Source organism: Trematomus bernacchii, unplaced genomic scaffold (assembly GCF_902827165.1).
Source record: "Trematomus bernacchii unplaced genomic scaffold, fTreBer1.1, whole genome shotgun sequence".
Taxonomy (NCBI): domain Eukaryota; kingdom Metazoa; phylum Chordata; class Actinopteri; order Perciformes; family Nototheniidae; genus Trematomus; species Trematomus bernacchii.
In genome coordinates this window covers 14,515-34,388 of record NW_022987969.1, presented here as the reverse complement: position 1 = coordinate 34,388, position 19,874 = coordinate 14,515, and the positions used below count along the sequence as shown (strand labels likewise).

Genomic DNA, 19,874 nt, shown 5'->3' with positions numbered 1-19,874 from the left:
TCTTCACACACTCTCTTCACACAGTTTACTCGTGAAGTTACTGAAGCAGCATTAAGATGGAGAATAAACTAGAAAGAATAAACTAAATAAAGGTTTTACATTTATGAGTTTTTTTGTACATTTTGCCGCTTTGCTTCACACATATTAATATTATTTCTTTACGTAAGACGGCTCTTTGAGATCAAATCAAATTCATTTGAACTTTAATTTCCTCTAAATCTCTGGTCTTTATTTTGTGATGAACAGATCTATTTAATCCCCCCTGTGCAGCTCTCTCTGAAATCAAACGCACCCTCAGTCTCACCCTCACGCTTCATTTCCTACAGCTGCACATCCCTTCATTAACTCACAGTCAATTAACCCCAGATACAGGGGGGGTTAGGAGAGCAAATGAGGTCAGAGGAAGGAGACAAGGAAAGGAAAGACTGGAAATAAATTACACTAAATTAATTATATAAAATATATTATAATTATTTTCTGTTTCGCCTCCATTGGACTCCTTTGTTTACTTCCAGAACACAGTGACATCACTATGGATTATTCCTCCTATTGGCTAGTGTTACAACACATTGTAGTAATAGACAAGGGGCGGGACATCTCTAAGCTGGTTGACCAATCACAACAGAGCCGTCCAGCTAACCAATCAGAGCAGACTGGGCTCTGGTTTCAGACAGAGGGTGAAAAGAGGTGGAGAGCAGGAGAGGACTCTTTAAAGTAGAGAGACTACACACTGATATACACCTGAACATCAGCAGGAGAGGACTCTTTAAAGTAGAGACACTACATACTGATATACACCTGAACATCAGCAGGAGAGGACTCTTTAAAGTAGAGACACTAAATACTGATATACACCTGAACATCAGCAGGAGAGAACTCTTAAGTAGAGACACTACATACTGATATACACCTGAACATCAGCAGGAGAGAACTCTTTAAAGTAGAGACACTACATACTGATATACACCTGAACATCAGCAGGAGAGGACTCTTTAAGTAGAGACACTACATACTGATATACACCTGAACATCAGCAGGAGAGGACTCTTTAAAGTAGAGACACTACATACTGATATACACCTGAACATCAGCAGGAGAGGACTCTTTAAAGTAGAGACACTACATACTGATATACACCTGAACATCAGCAGGAGAGGACTCTTTAAAGTAGAGACACTACATACTGATATACACCTGAACATCAGCAGGAGAGGACTCTTTAAAGTAGAGACACAACATACTGATATACACCTGAACATCAGCAGGAGAGGACTCTTTAAAGTAGAGACACTACATACTGAGGACTCTTTAAAGTAAAGAGTAATATTGTTCGTGTGGTTTCTTCCTCTTCCGTCTCGTATGTTTTATGTTTCACTATGTTTGTGTATTTTAAAATGTGTGAATCAACGTCAACCGTCTGAACTGTCATTTTTAACGTTCACACACACAACATAAACTCCTGTGTGATGACATCATCGTCCTCTCAAAGCTCTGCTTCCCAGATAAATATGATGAGCTGAGCCGTGATGTCACTGATGATGTCACTGATGATGTCACACCTCCATGCTCTCTGGTTTCTGAGTGCTGGAGATCCAGAGGGTGGACTGGGTGGGGGGGGCCGTCTTCGTGCGCGGGGAACTGCAGAAACAGATATTTATATTATTATTATTTTATATTTTATTTAATTAATACTTTATATATATCTATGTACTTTTACTGCAGTAAAAAGGTACTATCTGCCTCTGAGACGTTTCACTGAGTATAAAGAGAGGAAAATACACCAGAGTCAGCAGAAACACCTGAACTCATGCCAGGTATTGACTCACACACACACACACACACACACACACACACACACATCCACACACACACACACACACACACACACACACACACTGGGCAGTGAGCCAGCAGCTGTAAATCTTCTCATGTTAACAAGACGTCTGAGTGTGTAACTTGTCATAATCACTGAGTAAGCACTACACAAACCCACAAACACACACATGCACACACACACACACACCCGCACTCACGCACACGCACGCACACACACACCTAGGAAATGTAATTACAAAAGACATAGATTAAAAGTGGCCATTGTTGTTTAAACAAAGAATATAAATAGTAGAAAAAATTATAAATTAAAGTCCAAAAAATCACTAGAGTCTCACCTCCTGCTGAGCATCTGGAAACAACAAGTCCCAGAAGCCACCAGGATGAGCAGCAGCAGGGGATTGTGGGTATTATGACGTAGACCAGCAGCATGCCCGAAGCCCCTGCCAGGTCCTCGCTGCCTGACGCCCGGACCTCACCTCCACCTGCAGGGGCCTCTGGAAACATGTAAACAACAACATGTAAACAACAACATGTAACCCTAACCCTCCACCTGAGGCCTGTACTACGAATCCGGTTCAACATAACCTGGATATGTTTGAGTTACCCGGTTTACCTAATCCAAAACAAACGCACTCTCGCTAAGCGGTCCTACGACGCTGGTTATCAACTCGTTAACTCAAGCCAGCCGTGTCCTATCTAGTTAGGTGCGCGTTCACATGAAAGGGGTGGTATTTGGAGCATTCAACCAATCACAAACATGGACAAGCGTACTGACAGCGCAGCGTCATACTTCCTGAATGAAAAGTGAACTTTAATATTAGTCAAATATGAAGAAGTTAAACTTTAAACATCCATGACTTAAACACTTTATCCAGGATCAAAGCCACATAGCTGCACCTGCAAGGTGAATACAGCTGGTAACAGAGAAAGTGTTTGAATGCGTACATTAACAGGTTTATGATATCACTGCCCCGTCTAAGACACGATCTGACTTTAGTTACATTTGACTCGAGTGTTTCGTCAACTTAATGTGTTGCTTAAAATAATACTTCTGCATCCAGTATGTGACACTGTGAGTTAGGTTAGCCGCTCAGCATCAGTTACCATGGAGATCTAGCCCGCTAAAAAGAGAACCAGCGTCGTAGGACCGGAAACCCAGAGTTTTCCCTGAAGTTAGCCGCTAAGAGAACATCCGGCTTCGTAGTACAGGCCTCAGCAGTGGCCTCGTAGGGTTAGGGTTAACCCCTAGCCCGTAAACATGTGAACAACAACATGTAACCCTAACCCTTAACCTGCAGTGGCCTCTGTAAACATGTAAACAACAACATGTAAACAACTACATGCAAAGATCAACATGTGTCTGTGTGATGCTGGCCATCGGGTGTTAAGGGGTCACAACACACACAATCACAACACACACAACACACATAATCACAACACACACGATCACAACACACACAACACACACGATCACAACACACACAACACATAATCACAACACACACAACACACACAACACACACGATCACAACACACACAACACACATAATCACAACACACACAACACACATAATCACAACACACATAATCACAACACACATAATCACAACACACATACAGGATCACAACACAACACACATAAAGGGAAGGACTAGTGGAGGTACGAGCTTATAAGGGCTTCCTGCTCACCTGTGCTCCGCCCCCCAGGTGTTTCAACCGGTTCCTTCACAACATGGCTCTCTGCGAGAAAAATAACAAAGGAAAATATAATCGTTGTAGTGAGGTAGTCCTGTTGTAGTCCTGTTGTCATGTTGTAGTCATGTTGTAGTCATGTTGTAGTCATGTTGTAGTCATGTTGTAGTCCTGTAGTCATGTTGTAGTCATGTTGTAGTCATGTTGTAGTCATGTTGTAGACCTGTAGTCATGTTGTAGTCATGTTGTAGTCATGTTGTAGTCATGTTGTAGTCATGTTGTAGTCATGTTGTAGTCATGTTGTAGTCATGTTGTAGTCCTGTTGTAGTCATGTTGTAGTCATGTTGTAGTCATGTTGTAGTCCTGTTGTAGTCATGTTGTAGTCCTGTTGTAGTCATGTTGTAGTCCTGTTGTAGTCCTGTTGTAGTAGGTGTAGTCCTGTTGTAGTCATGTTGTAGTCATGTTGTAGTCATGTTGTAGTCCTGTTGTAGTCCTGTTGTAGTCCTGTTGTAGTCATGTTGTAGTCCTGTTGTAGTCCTGTTGTAGTCCTGTTGTAGTCATGTTGTAGTCATGTTGTAGTCATGTTGTAGTCCTGTTGTAGTCCTGTTGTAGTCATGTTGTAGTCATGTTGTAGTCCTGTTGTAGTCATGTTGTAGTCCTGTTGTAGTCATGTTGTAGTCCTGTTGTAGTCATGTTGTAGTCCTGTTGTAGTCCTGTTGTAGTCATGTTGTAGTCCTGTTGTAGTCATGTTGTAGTCCTGTTGTAGTCATGTTGTAGTCCTGTTGTAGTCATGTTGTAGTCCTGTTGTAGTCCTGTTGTAGTCCTGTTGTAGTCATGTTGTAGTCATGTTGTAGTCATGTTGTAGTCCTGTTGTAGTCCTGTTGTAGTCATGTTGTAGTCTTGTTGTAGTCATGTTGTAGTCATGTGTAGTCAGTTTGTAGTCATGTTGTAGTCATGTTGTAGTCATGTTGTAGTCATGTTGTAGTCCTGTTGTAGTCATGTTGTATGTTTGTAGTCATGTTGTAGTCATGTTGTAGTCCTGTTGTAGTCATGTTGTAGTCCTGTTGTAGTCATGTTGTAGTCATGTTGTAGTCATGTTGTAGTCATGTTGTAGTCATGTTGTAGTCATGTTGTAGTCCTGTTGTAGTCCTGTTGTAGTCATGTTGTAGTCATGTTGTAGTCATGTTGTAGTCCTGTTGTAGTCATGTTGTAGTCCTGTTGTAGTCATGTTGTAGTCCTGTTGTAGTCCTGTTGTAGTCATGTTGTAGTCATGTTGTAGTCATGTTGTAGTCATGTTGTAGTCATGTTGTAGTCATGTTGTAGTCCTGTTGTAGTCATGTTGTAGTCATGTTGTAGTCATGTTGTAGTCCTGTTGTAGTCATGTTGTAGTCCTGTTGTAGTCTGTTGTAGTCATGTTGTAGTCATGTTGTAGTCCATGTTGTAGTCCTGTTGTAGTCCTGTTGTAGTCATGTTGTAGTCATGTTGTAGTCATGTTGTAGTCCTGTTGTAGTCATGTTGTAGTCATGTTGTAGTCATGTTGTAGTCCTGTTGTAGTCATGTTGTAGTCATGTTGTAGTCCTGTTGTAGACATGTTGTAGTCATGTTGTAGTCATGTTGTAGTCATGTTGTAGTCCTGTTGTAGTCATGTTGTAGTCCTGTTGTAGTCCTGTTGTAGTCCTGTTGTAGTCCTGTTGTAGTCATGTTGTAGTCATGTTGTAGTCATGTTGTAGTCATGTTGTAGTCCTGTTGTAGTCCTGTTGTAGTCATGTTGTAGTCCTGTTGTAGTCATGTTGTAGTCCTGTTGTAGTCATGTTGTAGTCATGTTGTAGTCCTGTTGTAGTCCTGTTGTAGTCATGTTGTAGTCCTGTTGTAGTCATGTTGTAGTCCTGTTGTAGTCCTGTTGTAGTCATGTTGTAGTCATGTTGTAGTCATGTTGTAGTCATGTTGTAGTCCTGTTGTAGTCATGTTGTAGTCATGTTGTAGTCATGTTGTAGTCATGTTGTAGTCCTGTTGTAGTCATGTTGTAGTCCTGTTGTAGTCATGTTGTAGTCCTGTTGTAGTCATGTTGTAGTCATGTTGTAGTCCTGTTGTAGTCATGTTGTAGTCCTGTTGTAGACATGTTGTAGTCATGTTGTAGTCATGTTGTAGTCATGTTGTAGTCCTCTTGTAGTCATGTTGTAGTCATGTTGTAGTCCTGTTGTAGTCATGTTGTAGTCCTGTTGTAGTCCTGTTGTAGTCATGTTGTAGTCCTGTTGTAGTCATGTTGTAGTCATGTTGTAGTCATGTTGTAGTCCTGTTGTAGTCCTGTTGTAGTCCTGTTGTAGTCCTGTTGTAGTCCTGTTGTAGTCATGTTGTAGTCATGTTGTAGTCCTCTTGTAGTCATGTTGTAGTCATGTTGTAGTCCTGTTGTAGTCATGTTGTAGTCCTGTTGTAGTCCTGTTGTAGTCATGTTGTAGTCCTGTTGTAGTCCTGTTGTAGTCATGTTGTAGTCATGTTGTAGTCCTGTTGTAGTCATGTTGTAGTCATGTTGTAGTCATGTTGTAGTCCTCTTGTAGTCATGTTGTAGTCATGTTGTAGTCCTGTTGTAGTCATGTTGTAGTCCTGTTGTAGTCTGTTGTAGTCCTCTGTAGTCATGTTGTAGTCCTGTTGTAGTCCTGTTGTAGTCCTGTTGTAGTCATGTTGTAGTCATGTTGTAGTCATGTTGTAGTCCTGTTGTAGTCCTGTTGTAGTCATGTTGTAGTCATGTTGTAGTCCTGTTGTAGTCATGTTGTAGTCCTGTTGTAGTCATGTTGTAGTCCTGTTGTAGTCCTGTTGTAGTCATGTTGTAGTCATGTTGTAGTCATGTTGTAGTCCTGTTGTAGTCATGTTGTAGTCATGTTGTAGTCCTGTTGTAGTCATGTTGTAGTCATGTTGTAGTCCTGTTGTAGTCCTGTTGTAGTCCTGTTGTAGTCATGTTGTAGTCATGTTGTAGTCATGTTGTAGTCATGTTGTAGTCCTGTTGTAGTCATGTTGTAGTCATGTTGTAGTCCTGTTGTAGTCCTGTTGTAGTCATGTTGTAGTCCTGTTGTAGTCATGTTGTAGTCATGTTGTAGTCATGTTGTAGTCATGTTGTAGTCCTGTAGTCATGTTGTAGTCATGTTTGTAGTCATGTTGTAGTCTGTTGTAGTCATGTTGTAGTCCTGTTGTAGTCATGTTGTAGTCCTGTTGTAGTCATGTTGTCATGTTGTAGTCATGTTGTAGTCATGTTGTAGTCATGTTGTAGTCATGTTGTAGTCCTGTTGTAGTCATGTTGTAGTCATGTTGTAGTCATGTTGTAGTCATGTTGTAGTCCTGTTGTAGTCATGTTGTAGTCCTGTTGTAGTCATGTTGTAGTCATGTTGTAGTCATGTTGTAGTCATGTTGTAGTCATGTTGTAGTCATGTTGTAGTCATGTTGTAGTCATGTTGTAGTCATGTTGTAGTCATGTTGTAGTCATGTTGTAGTCATGTTGTAGTCCTGTTGTAGTCAGTTGTAGTCATGTTGTAGTCCTGTTGTAGTCATGTTGTAGTCATGTTGTAGTCATGTTGTAGTCATGTTGTAGTCATGTTGTAGTCATGTTGTAGTCATGTTGTAGTCAGTTGTAGTCCTGTTGTAGTCATGTTGTAGTCCTGTCTGTAGTCATGTTGTAGTCCTGTTGTAGTCCTGTTGTCGTCATGTGTAGTCATGTTGTTAGGTCCGTGTAGTCCTGTTGTAGTCCTGTTGTTAGTCAATCGTTGTTGTAGTCCTGAATTGCTAGTCATGTTGTAGTCATGTGTAGTCATGTTGTGTATGTCATGTTGTAGTCATGTTGTAGTCATGTTGTAGTCATGTTGTAGTCCATGTTGTAGTTCATGTTGTAGTCATGTTTGTAGCATGTGTAGTCATGTTGTAGTCATGTTGTAGTCCATGTTGTAGTCATGTTTGTAGTTCATGTTGTAGTCCTGTTGTAGTCATGTTGTAGTCATGTTGTAGTCCTGTCTGTAGTCCTGTTGTAGTCTGTTGTAGTCCTGTTGTAGTCCTGTTTTGTAGTCATGTTGTAGTCATGTTGTATGTAGTCATGTTGTAGTCCTGTTGTAGTCATGTTGTAGTCATGTTGTAGTCATGTTTGCCGAGTCATGTTGTAGTCCTGTTGTAGTCCTGTTGTAGTCCTGTTGTAGTCCTGTTGTAGTCCTGTTGTAGTCATGTTGTAGTCCTGTTGTAGTCATGTTGTAGTCCTGTTGTAGTCCTGTTGTAGTCCTGTTGTAGTCCTGTTGTAGTCCTGTTGTAGTCATGTTGTAGTCATGTTGTAGTCCTGTTGTAGTCCTGTTGTAGTCCTGTTGTAGTCCTGTTGTAGTCCTGTTGTAGTCATGTTGTAGTCATGTTGTAGTCCTGTTGTAGTCATGTTGTAGTCATGTTGTAGTCATGTTGTAGTCATCTTGTAGTCATGTTGTAGTCCTGTTGTAGTCCTGTTGTAGTCATGTTGTAGTCCTGTTGTAGTCATGTTGTAGTCATGTTGTAGTCCTGTTGTAGTCCTGTTGTAGTCATGTTGTAGTCATGTTGTAGTCCTGTTGTAGTCCTGTTGTAGTCCTCTTGTAGTCATGTTGTAGTCCTGTTGTAGTCCTGTTGTAGTCATGTTGTAGTCCTGTTGTAGTGTTGTAGTCATGTTGTAGTCATGTTGTAGTCCTGTTGTAGTCCTGTTGTAGTCATGTTGTAGTCATGTTGTAGTCCTGTTGTAGTCCTGTTGTAGTCCTCTTGTAGTCATGTTGTAGTCATGTTGTAGTCATGTTGTAGTCCTGTTGTAGTCATGTTGTAGTCATGTTGTAGTCATGTTGTAGTCCTGTTGTAGTCATGTTGTAGTCATGTTGTAGTCGTTTAGTCATGTTGTAGTCTGTTGTAGTCCTGTTGTAGTCATTGTAGTCATGTTGTAGTCTTGTTGTAGTCATGTTGTAGTCTGTTGTAGTCTGTTGTAGTCCTGTTGTATGTTGTAGTCATGTTGTAGTCCTGTTGTAGTCATGTTGTAGTCATGTTGTAGTCATGTTGTAGTCATGTTGTAGTCATGTTGTAGTCCTGTTGTAGTCATGTTGTAGTCCTGTTGTAGTCATGTTGTAGTCCTGTTGTAGTCATGTTGTAGTCATGTTGTAGTCATGTTGTAGTCCTGTTGTAGTCCTGTTGTAGTCATGTTGTAGTCATGTTGTAGTCATGTTGTAGTCATGTTGTAGTCATGTTGTAGTCCTGTTGTAGTCCTGTTGTAGTCATGTTGTAGTCATGTTGTAGTCCTGTTGTAGTCATGTTGTAGTCATGTTGTAGTCATGTTGTAGTCCTGTTGTAGTCCTGTTGTAGTCATGTTGTAGTCATGTTGTAGTCCTGTTGTAGTCATGTTGTAGTCATGTTGTAGTCCTGTTGTAGTCATGTTGTAGTCATGTTGTAGTCATGTTGTAGTCCTGTTGTAGTCATGTTGTAGTCCTGTTGTAGTCATGTTGTAGTCCTGTTGTAGTCATGTTGTAGTCATGTTGTAGTCATGTTGTAGTCATGTTGTAGTCATGTTGTAGTCATGTTGTAGTCCTGTTGTAGTCATGTTGTAGTCCTGTTGTAGTCATGTTGTAGTCATGTTGTAGTCCTGTTGTAGTCATGTTGTAGTCCTGTTGTAGTCATGTTGTAGTCCTGTTGTAGTCATGTTGTAGTCATGTTGTAGTCATGTTGTAGTCATGTTGTAGTCCTGTTGTAGTCCTGTTGTAGTCATGTTTGTAGTCTGTTGTAGTCATGTTGTAGTCCATGTTTAGTCCTGTTGTAGTCATGTTTGTAGTCATGTTGTAGTCATGTTGTAGTCATGTTTGTAGTCATGTGTTGTAGTCCTGTTGTAGGTCATGTTGTAGTCTGTTGTAGTCAGTTGTAGTCATGTTGTATTCATGTTGTAGTCCTGTTGTAGTCATGTTGTAGTCCTGTTGTAGTCATGTTGTAGTCATGTTGTAGTCATGTTGTAGTCATGTTGTAGTCCTGTTGTAGTCATGTTGTAGTCCTGTTGTAGTCATGTTGTAGTCATGTTGTAGTCCTGTTGTAGTCATGTTGTAGTCATGTTGTAGTCCTGTTGTAGTCCTGTTGTAGTCATGTTGTAGTCATGTTGTAGTCATGTTGTAGTCATGTTGTAGTCCTGTTGTAGTCATGTTGTAGTCCTGTTTATGTAGTCCCTTTTAGTCATGTTGTAGTCCTGTTGTAGTCATGTTGTAGTCATGTTGTAGTCCTGTTGTAGTCATGTTGTAGTCATGTTGTAGTCCTGTTGTAGTCATGTTGTAGTCCTGTTGTAGTCATGTTGTAGTCCTGTTGTAGTCCTGTTGTAGTCCTGTTGTAGTCCTGTTGTAGTCCTGTTGTAGTCATGTTGTAGTCCTGTTGTAGTCCTGTTGTAGTCATGTTGTAGTCCTGTTGTAGTCCTGTTGTAGTCCTGTTGTAGTCCTGTTGTAGTCATGTTGTAGTCCTGTTGTAGTCATGTTGTAGTCATGTTGTAGTCCTGTTGTAGTCATGTTGTAGTCATGTTGTAGTCATGTTGTAGTCATGTTGTAGTCATGTTGTAGTCCTGTTGTAGTCATGTTGTAGTCATGTTGTAGTCCTGTTGTAGTCCTGTTGTAGTCATGTTGTAGTCATGTTGTAGTCCTGTTGTAGTCCTGTTGTAGTCCTGTTGTAGTCATGTTGTAGTCATGTTGTAGTCATGTTGTAGTCATGTTGTAGTCATGTTGTAGTCATGTTGTAGTCCTGTTGTAGTCATGTTTGTAGTCATGTTGTAGTCATGTTGTAGTCCTGTTGTAGTCATGTTGTAGTCATGTTGTAGTCCTGTTGTAGTCATGTTGTAGTCCTGTTGTAGTCCTGTTTGTAGTCCTGTTGTAGTCATGTTGTAGTCATGTTGTAGTCATGTTGTAGTCATGTTGTAGTCCTGTTGTAGTCATGTTGTAGTCCTGTTGTAGTCATGTTGTAGTCATGTTGTAGTCATGTTGTAGTCCTGTTGTAGTCCTGTTGTAGTCATGTTGTAGTCATGTTGTAGTCATGTTGTAGTCATGTTGTAGTCCTGTTGTAGTCATGTTGTGTCCGTTGTAGTCATGTTGTAGTCATGTTGTAGTCTGTGTAGTCATGTTGTAGTCATGTTGTAGTCCTGTTGTAGTCATGTTGTAGTCATGTTGTAGTCATGTTGTAGTCATGTTGTCATGTTGTAGTCATGTTGTCATGTTGTAGTCATGTTTTGTATGTTAATCTGTTGTAGTCATGTTGTAGTCATGTTGTAGTCCTGTTGTAGTCATGTTGTAGTCATGTTGTAGTCATGTTGTAGTCATGTTGTAGTCCTGTTGTAGTCATGTTGTAGTCCTGTTGTAGTCATGTTGTAGTCCTGTTGTAGTCCTGTTGTAGTCATGTTGTAGTCATGTTGTAGTCCTGTTGTAGTCATGTTGTAGTCCTGTTGTAGTCCTGTTGTAGTCATGTTGTAGTCCTGTTGTAGTCCTGTTGTAGTCATGTTGTAGTCATGTTGTAGTCATGTTGTAGTCCTGTTGTAGTCATGTTGTAGTCATGTTGTAGTCATGTTGTAGTCATGTTGTAGTCCTGTTGTAGTCCTGTTGTAGTCCTGTTGTAGTCCTGTTGTAGTCATGTTGTAGTCCTGTTGTAGTCATGTTGTAGTCCTGTTGTAGTCCTGTTGTAGTCATGTTGTAGTCATGTTGTAGTCATGTTGTAGTCATGTTGTAGTCATGTTGTAGTCCTGTTGTAGTCATGTTGTAGTCCTGTTGTAGTCATTGACCTGGTTGGTATTTGCAGATGAAGTTGTGCTTCATGTTGCAGCGGTCGTCGTTCCATTGGTGGAGATAAGCCCCGCCCAGACCAGGAAGTGCTGTGGGCTGATGGTACATCACGACGCAGGATTCCCCCCCGCACGACGGCTCGTCAAAATACCAGTTCCTGAAAAACACAAGGGGGGGGAGACGTTTTAGATGGTCCTGTGACCAGGTCCTGAGACCAGGTCGTGAGACCAGTGACAGGTCCTGAGACCAGGTCCTGAGACCAGGTCCTGAGACCAGTGACAGGTCCTGAGACCAGTGACAGGTCCTGAGACCAGTTTGTGAGACCAGTGACAGGTCCTGAGACCAGGTCGTGAGACCAGTGACAGGTCCTGAGACCAGTGACAGGTCCTGAGACTTGAGACCTGGTCCTGAGACCAGTGACAGGTCCTGAGACCAGTGACAGGTCCTGAGACCTGAGACCTGGTCCTGAGACCAGTGACAGGTCCTGAGACCAGAGACAGGTCCTGTGACCAGTGACAGGTCCTGAGACTAAGGTCTTCTCATGGACCGCCCTCCTGTCACTCACCTGAAGGAGGCGGGGCTTCCGTCGGTCCAGGTGTAGAGCTGAGGACAGGAAGTGAAGGTGTTGCTGAGTTCAGGGTTCAGAGCTCCGTCCAATCGGGTGAGACCAATCCAGAAATCCCCGTCAGAGATCCCGCCTCCTGCCCCTCCCACGGCTCCTGAGCGCAGATCCTGCCGAAGAAGAGGAAGAGGAAGGCGATGAAGATGATGAAGATGATGAAGAGGAGGAAGATGAGGAAGATGAAGATGATGAAGATGAAGATGATGAAGAGTAGATACCTGCAGCAGTTCCTCGATGTCCCTCTGCTCCTCTGGACTCCTGATATAGAGGATGAAGAGGATGAAGGTGGAAGGAGAGGATGAGGAAGATGAGGAAGAAGAGGAAGAAGAGGATGATGAGGACGAAGATGATGAAGATGATAAAGAGTAGATACCTGCAGCAGCTCCTCGATGTCCCTCTGCTCCTCTGGACCCCTGATGCTGATCAGTTCTCCCCCGTCTGTCTTGCAGGCCTGACCCGCCTCTCTGAAGGAGACCCGGCTCGTCACATCGTGGAAGAACGCGATCTTATAACAGGGTCCATCAGGACCTCGTAGACACACCGTCTGACCTGAAGGGGACCAGAACTTTAGACCTGAACCAGGAGGACCCCCCAAACACACCGTCTGACCTGAGGGGGACCAGAACTTTAGACCTGAACCTGAACCAGGAGGACCTGTGTGTCTGTGTATGTGTGTATGTGTGTGGTTGTGTGTGTGTGTGTGTGTGTGTGTGTGTGTGTGTGTGTGTGTGTGTGTGTGTGTGTGTGTGTGTGTGTGTGTGTGTGTGTGTGTGTGTGTGTGTGTGTGTGTGTGTGTGCTGCAGTGATTAATTCTGGTTAAACACTGAGAGCTACTTTAAGTGATTATCTGGATCGTCTCCTGCAGCCTCATCACTTTCCTGTTAGAGCTCCATACTGCCTGTCTGTCTGCACACTGTCCCACTGCCTGTCTGTCTCACTGCCTGTCTGTCTGCACTGTCTCACTGCCTGTCTGTCTCACAGCCTGTCTGTCTGCACACCGTCTCACTGCCTGTCTTTCACACTGCCTGTCTTTCACACTGCCTGTCTGTCTCACTGCCTGTCTGTCTCACTGCCTGTCTGTCTGCTCTTGTGGCTTCAGATGGTCGTACTGCTCTCTAATGAAAGAAGACCAATCATAATTCTAAATAAATGGATTATTTTATTTATTAAAAATAACCAGAGAAATAACCAAAATATACAGATTTGAAAGATTAAAATAAATGAAACAAAACATTAAAACAAAATGAAAAATATTTAAAACTGAAAAATACAAATAAAAACAGATAAAGTTTGATCATGAAACTGAGTTTGACCAAAGAGTTTAAATATGATGAAAAAGGAAATGCTGCTTGTTATTCATCTTACACCTTGAGGAGACCCAGATCTCTAAAGAATATTTATTTATATTTAAACTATTATTATTGGGTTTATGAACGACAGGTATTTCATAATACACATATTTTATTCCAATATCAAATAATCACGAAAGTTCCCTTGGATGGTTTGAAACCCCTAAATCAATACATTTAGATAAATGAACGATTCAGTGTTAAGGAGAACATATTTTAAAACACATTATATTTCAGTTTCCAACAAACCTTAAACTAAACACATACAAAGATATATATATATATATATATATATATATAGATATTCATATCGTTAGGGATCAGATCATGGAGAGTAAAAGTACACTAAGGAATAAAGTACTCAACATACTTGAGATATTAAATCAGATAAATGAGTAAATAACAGTTAATTAAAACTCTTATTTTGGTAACTCACCACTGACGACCCGCGCTGCGCTGCCCGGGGTTACGGTCATCGCCATAACAACCCCAAAGATCACCAGGAGAAACATCGTGGAGATCAAAGAAACGAGAAAGAAAAATACAAAGAAATAAATCTGAAGAAGTTGTTGTAGTTTAGAGAAAATAAACAAAACAACAATTTCAAAATAAGAGCCCTGATATAAAAGCTCCTTTAAGTCTCTCTGCTCTCCTCCTTCTGTGAAGTGAAGTGAGAGGAGAGAGAGGGGAGGGGGGTCTCTGCTCCTCCCCCAAGATCCTCCCCCTTATTACCCCCTGGGGGCCACACACACACACACACACACACACACACACACACACACACACACACACTCACAGTTTGATTCACTTACACACGCAGCCAGTTGATTGGCTCCCGATGAGCAGCTGATCAATAACTGACACTCTGAAATCTGTCAAATCTGTCACAAACCGTTACACTATATATATACATATACAGGATATATATCCTGTATATGTATATATATATATACTGTATATATATACTGTATATATATCCAGTATATACAGGATATATATCCTGTATATGTATATATATATATATACAGTATATATATACTGTATATCTCTGCATCGATAGAGGGAGCTGTTAGCTTCTTCAAGCTAGGCTAACATTGTCAATGTTATAACTGATTAAATGTGTTGATAAAGGAACACACTGATATTTCCTCCTGATTGTTGTATGTGTGTGTGTGTGTGTGTGTGTGTGTGTGTGTGTGTGTGTGTGTGTGTGTGTGTGTGTGTGTGTGTGTGTGTGTGTGTTAATGATATTCTGATGATAACGGGACACAGACAGAAACTCATTAATCAGATGTTGGAGATCGTTACGGAGCGGGGGGGAATGGTGAGCAGCTCTTTATGATTCCTGCAGTTTCAAATGGAAATCAATGAAGCCTTCAGATGTTCTATCTGCATCGAGCGAGTCCCTGAACGCACCACCGGAGATATTAAACTCACCAACGCCTCCACCTGAAGCCTCGAAATATATCACATGTTCAATACGTTACTAAAGGAAGTAGAAATACAAAAGTACAATATTCATTATTATAATTAAAGTATATTTTAAACACTGTTCTTCATGCAGATAAATAAGACACACCTAACACTGACAGGAAGTGTGAGTGAGATCACTGACACACTTAGTCTGAAACTCTACCTGTGTGTGTGTGTGTGTGTGTGTGTGTGTGTGTGTGTGTGTGTGTGTGTGTGTGTGTGTGTGTGTGTGTGTGTGTGTGTGTGTGTGTGTGTGTGTGTGTGTGTGTGTGTGTGTGTGTGTGTGTGTGTGTGTGTGTGTGTGTGTGTGTGTGTGTGTGTGTATAACTTCATTATGTGGGATCAGATGAGGATATGTCTCACTGAGTCTGTTTCAGGTGCTGGAAAATCCTCAGTTTATTTGAAAAGATAACCAGAAGACAACAAAGTAAACAGAAAAGGATATAAATAATTAAAAATATCCAGAAAGACAAAAAGAACAAAAATATTCATAAAAGACCCAAAATATTTAAAAATCGACAAAGAAGTGTTTCTGCTTGGAAACAATCAGATCACCGTTTGAACCCAAAGTTTTAGAGTTTTCTTTAAAATGGTCCGACAGGAAGTTCACCTGAGAGTCAAACACACACTGTTTGTATAAACAAGTGATTTACACACACACACACACACACACACACACACACACACACACACACACACACACACACTGACCTGTTAGATCTCAGTATTGATCGGCTGCAGGCGGCTGATCGTCTCCGTCCAGGAACACACTCCACTTACTGCTGATTACCACACACACACACACACACACACACACACACACACACACACGCTCACACACACACACACACACACACACACACTTAAAGTATCAGCTGCAGCATATTGGAAAAGATATGGACATTGTGATGTAAAGAATTAAAGTAATTTCCACCGGATATGGTAATGCTGAGATGATACATCATTCACAAGCACACACACACACACACACACACACACACACACACAGAGTAATATGTCAATCACACGGACAATATCCGTCACAGAGTTGTGGATCAATAAAGTTTCTCTAAATTTCTAAATGTGGATTTATGAGGCAGATTCAATCAGCTGGGCAGCCGGCAGACTGCAGGATGTTACATTAACTCTGAGTGTGTGTGTGTGTGTGTGTGTGTGTGTGTGTGTGTGTGTGTGTGTGTGTGTGTGTGTGTGTGTGTGTGTGTGTGTGTGTGTGTGTGTGTGTGTGTGTGTGTGTGTGTGTGTGTGTGTGTGTGTGTGTGTGTGTGTGTGTTAAAGAACTGTAATATAACCTGCTGTGTAAAATCAATCTGCATTAACACACACAGTGTCAGTTATCTCCTAAAAGACATTTGTGATGTGAACATGTGTCAGAAATAAATAAATCTGATGCTAACGCTAGCAGTTTTAGCAGCCGTAGTAAACCACATAGCCTACTGTAGTTTTATATGGCCACTTCTAAAAATCTATATAGAGAGGCGAAGTCCCTCCCCTTCCGGTGGGACTCCAGAAAAAGTTTGCATTGAAGTCAATGGAGAGAGAAAGATTATCTCTCGATCCCGTTTGAATTGTGCCACGAATTACACATATGATGTTTGTCAATCTTAAATAATAATTTCCATGTCAAAAAAGTCACAGTTTGTCGTAAAACTGTTGAAATATAAGACTATGAAAAATACGCAACTAGAAAGACTACAAATCCCAGAGTCCCGGTCCCGCATGCTGGCTCTTAGGAACCCACTAACTCCCCTTGTGTGTATGTTGTTGGAGCAGAACACCTCTGCTACGCGCCGTTCGTTGGATGAGGCTGGATCTCTATTAAATTAAGAAAGGAATTGAAAACACCGGAATTAAAGTTATAACAAATTATCTGAGTTTACTTCTGGTAGGAAACCAAACACATATACAAGTTATACAGAGTACTTGAGTACTCCGGGCTTCAGGTTTGTGATGCGATGCAGATAAAGGTGTCGGGACCCGCCAACTCGTCAAACGAGATGAAAGTGACTTCAAGTTTGTGATGCCATGCGGACACAGATATCGGGACCTGCCACTCACCAAACCAAAAAGCATTTTTACATACAGAAACATCAGTATTTATATCTATTTTTGGGGCGGAGATGTGTCAACTCTTCCTTCCCATTTTCCTCCCAAGCGAATCAGAGTTCCGTGAGGAGGAGCTGTGTAAGCTGATCACCTCCCCCAAGTGTCCTGACCGGCTGGATTCACTTCTGGTCGAGTTCAATAGTTCTCACCAGAACTTGGAATTCCAAAGTACCCTAAGGTCAAAAGTCAACCTCTATCTCCGATTCGAATCTTAACTCTATTCCTTTCCCATGAGTTCTTCACATAAACCATCCCTTTTCAGACATTTAAACTTTTCTTCACCTATTTAACGATGTCTTTAACGACTTAAAAACAACATCTGTTCTTAGGGGTGATAAGGAGCGATGTAATGTTGTCTTTAACGACCTTAATGACGACATCTGGTTTTTAGGGGTGAAAAGGCCAAGTTGGTGTGTGAAACTGGATCCCTGGGTCAGTGAGTTGTAAGAGAGAATATAATTTCTTTATATGTGATCACCTAAAACCGTTGTGATTACATAAAACAGTTCAACCAATACATGTTCACTAAAATACAATTCAAAATAATACATGTTTACTTCAATACAGTGTAGAATCATATCTTTTTACTTCAATCCCTCTTTTGATCTCACCTCACGAGATCAACATATAGCACTTGAAACATTACCACTGTCAATCTTTTTCTTACTGTGTCTGTCCCAACATTTATATAAACCCATCAGAAGTTGGGATATAGAGCACTTTAAACCTTTAGGAACAGTCCACAACAACAACTTATTATGACAGTGGAGGGAGAATAAAATATGTCTAAAAAGCAAAGTCCTTGTCAGCTGAGTCATCTTTACTCTTCCCTCAATGGTGGAACTGATGAGTCTAACACACAATGAGCGGATACAAGGCACACAACAACAACCACATGTCACCAAAATGGCAATAAAAGTAGCCACAGAAATTAGAAAAGACATTATTAAACTTTTCCCTCTTTTGGTAACACATAGTTCTGTGGGGTAAAAAATACAAATCCCTTAAATTATGGGATATAAAAATAAAGTTGAAAGTTCCTCCAAAAAATGGATTGTTCAGACAAAGTTCCACACCGGCTATATCAACCTGTTTCAGCGGGAAATGGAGTTCCCTGTGCCGTCTTGGTTTGCCATGTCTTCGTCCCCCCAGCCCGCTGACGGCGGCTTCTGGGGTGCCTGCTAGAGAGATGTGGCCTGATTGTCCTCCCCCGGCCCGCTGATGGCGGCCTCCGGGTCGATGCTGGAGAGATGTCCCGATCCTCCTCCTCCGGCCCGCTGATGGCGGCTTCCGGGTCGACTGCTGGAGAGATGTCCTGATCCTCCTCCTCCGGTCTGCTGATGGCGCCTCCTGGGTCGACTGCCTTGACGAGAGCCAGATCTGTTCTGATGTCGTCTAGGGTCCTCGCGACGAGGGCCAACTCTGTCCTGATGTCGTCTAGGGTCCTCGCAGGTGTTTTTCCCGACCGCACACTGGCTCCAGTGGTACCAGTTGTCTCCCTTTCCATCTAGGCGGACGGCATGGGAGGTCCCCTCCAACCAGACGTAATCAGCTGTGTTGGCCTTGTGTTTCTCGGGTCCCCCTTTTGGCGTCAGCAACCTGTGTGGAGAAGTCTCATACCAAGCCCTTAAGTTGCTGGAAATATGGTTTTGAAATCATCTCTTCTACTTCTTTAGTGTTTATTGGCGGCACCAACTAGACTGGAGTGTGGACAAGAGACTATGCAGAAAATAATAAACAAAAAATAAAAAATAAAAAATAAAAAATAAAAAAAATAAAAAATAAATAGAACAAAAATAAAACAAAAAAGGAACAAACTAACAAAACAAAAAATAACCAAAGCTAGATTATTTTAAATGTATCAATTTCTCTTAAAAGCAACAAACAAAACAAAACAAAACAAAAAATCGCCAAAGCTAGTATTTTAAATTGATAAATTTCTCCTAAAGACGTAATAATCTCACATACATATTGTCTGATGTATATCCTATCCTTTTCCCCCTTTTTCTGAAATAGAACGCCGTTAACGGTGTTCTTATTTTCAGAAATATCGAGCCTTATACATCAGTTATTTAATATCAGCTATATATTTATTATTACTATTACTTATATATCAGGCATTAAATGTCAGCCTTCTTCCATGATTGACCTCGTTTATATTATCTGACTTATGTTGATACGTGTTCGTTTGTATTTATTTAATATACTGTGCAATTACAGCTTTGGTATGAGGATTTTATTGTTGAGACAATATTTTCTCATCCAAACTAGGCCCACATGGCCTAAACTGCCGTGTAATTCGAGCACAACCTGAGGAGCTTCTTCAGGAGGTACATGAATGCTTCCACCCTTTTTCCATATACTAGGAAATATGGCAGTCAGGTGGTTAACTCGTCTCCTGCTTTGAGCAAGCGCATCAACTTCTCTATTTCCCTGATAGTCGAAATAGATCTTATCTGTATGGCTACGAACATGATTCCACTCTAGGTACATGCCGCCCTTAACTCTGCAATAAGACTCCATTGATGGGCATGTGTCAGCGCTTCACCTTTCACATTGGTAAACTGCCTTTGTTCCCAATAATCAAGCTCTTCTTTACCTGCTTTGTAACAATAATCACTATCAGTAACAAAACGGATGTGTGTTATTTTACGGTTTTTAGCAAAAGAAGTCCCTCAACAATGGCATTTGCCTCAGCAGTTTGTGCTGTTCCTGGAATTACACCCTTTTGCTTGCAAAGTACTTCACCTGAATTAGTTTTCATTATACAGGCCCAAGTGGCTGCTTGGTCACCTTTTCGCAGACTCCCATCTGTAAACAGAGTTATTTTGGGAGCAGCGGTTTTCTGTAAGGGTTTCATTGTTTCCCTTTGTAATAAAAGGATAACTTTTTGAATCTCCCTCTTTTCTTAACAACTGGAGCTATGGCTATTTGAAATCTGACTTGGTTAAGAGATGATTTGTTTATTGGTGAGAGGAACACTCTTCCCCTTGTGATGGGGTGGGGGTG

The 19,874-nt window shown here is 41.3% G+C and overlaps 1 protein-coding gene across 1 annotated transcript; it reads right to left on the bottom strand.

The window, feature by feature from the left end:
- Positions 1–1,553: 1,553 nt before the first annotated feature.
- On the bottom strand, positions 1,554–13,780 carry chodl (chondrolectin). Its single transcript, XM_034115946.1, is given in 8 exon segments — positions 1,554–1,638; positions 2,172–2,235; positions 2,238–2,330; positions 3,526–3,576; positions 11,297–11,454; positions 11,863–12,029; positions 12,293–12,468; positions 13,705–13,780. Coding segments are annotated over 8 exon segments (870 nt in total).
- Positions 13,781–19,874: the final 6,094 nt, after the last annotated feature.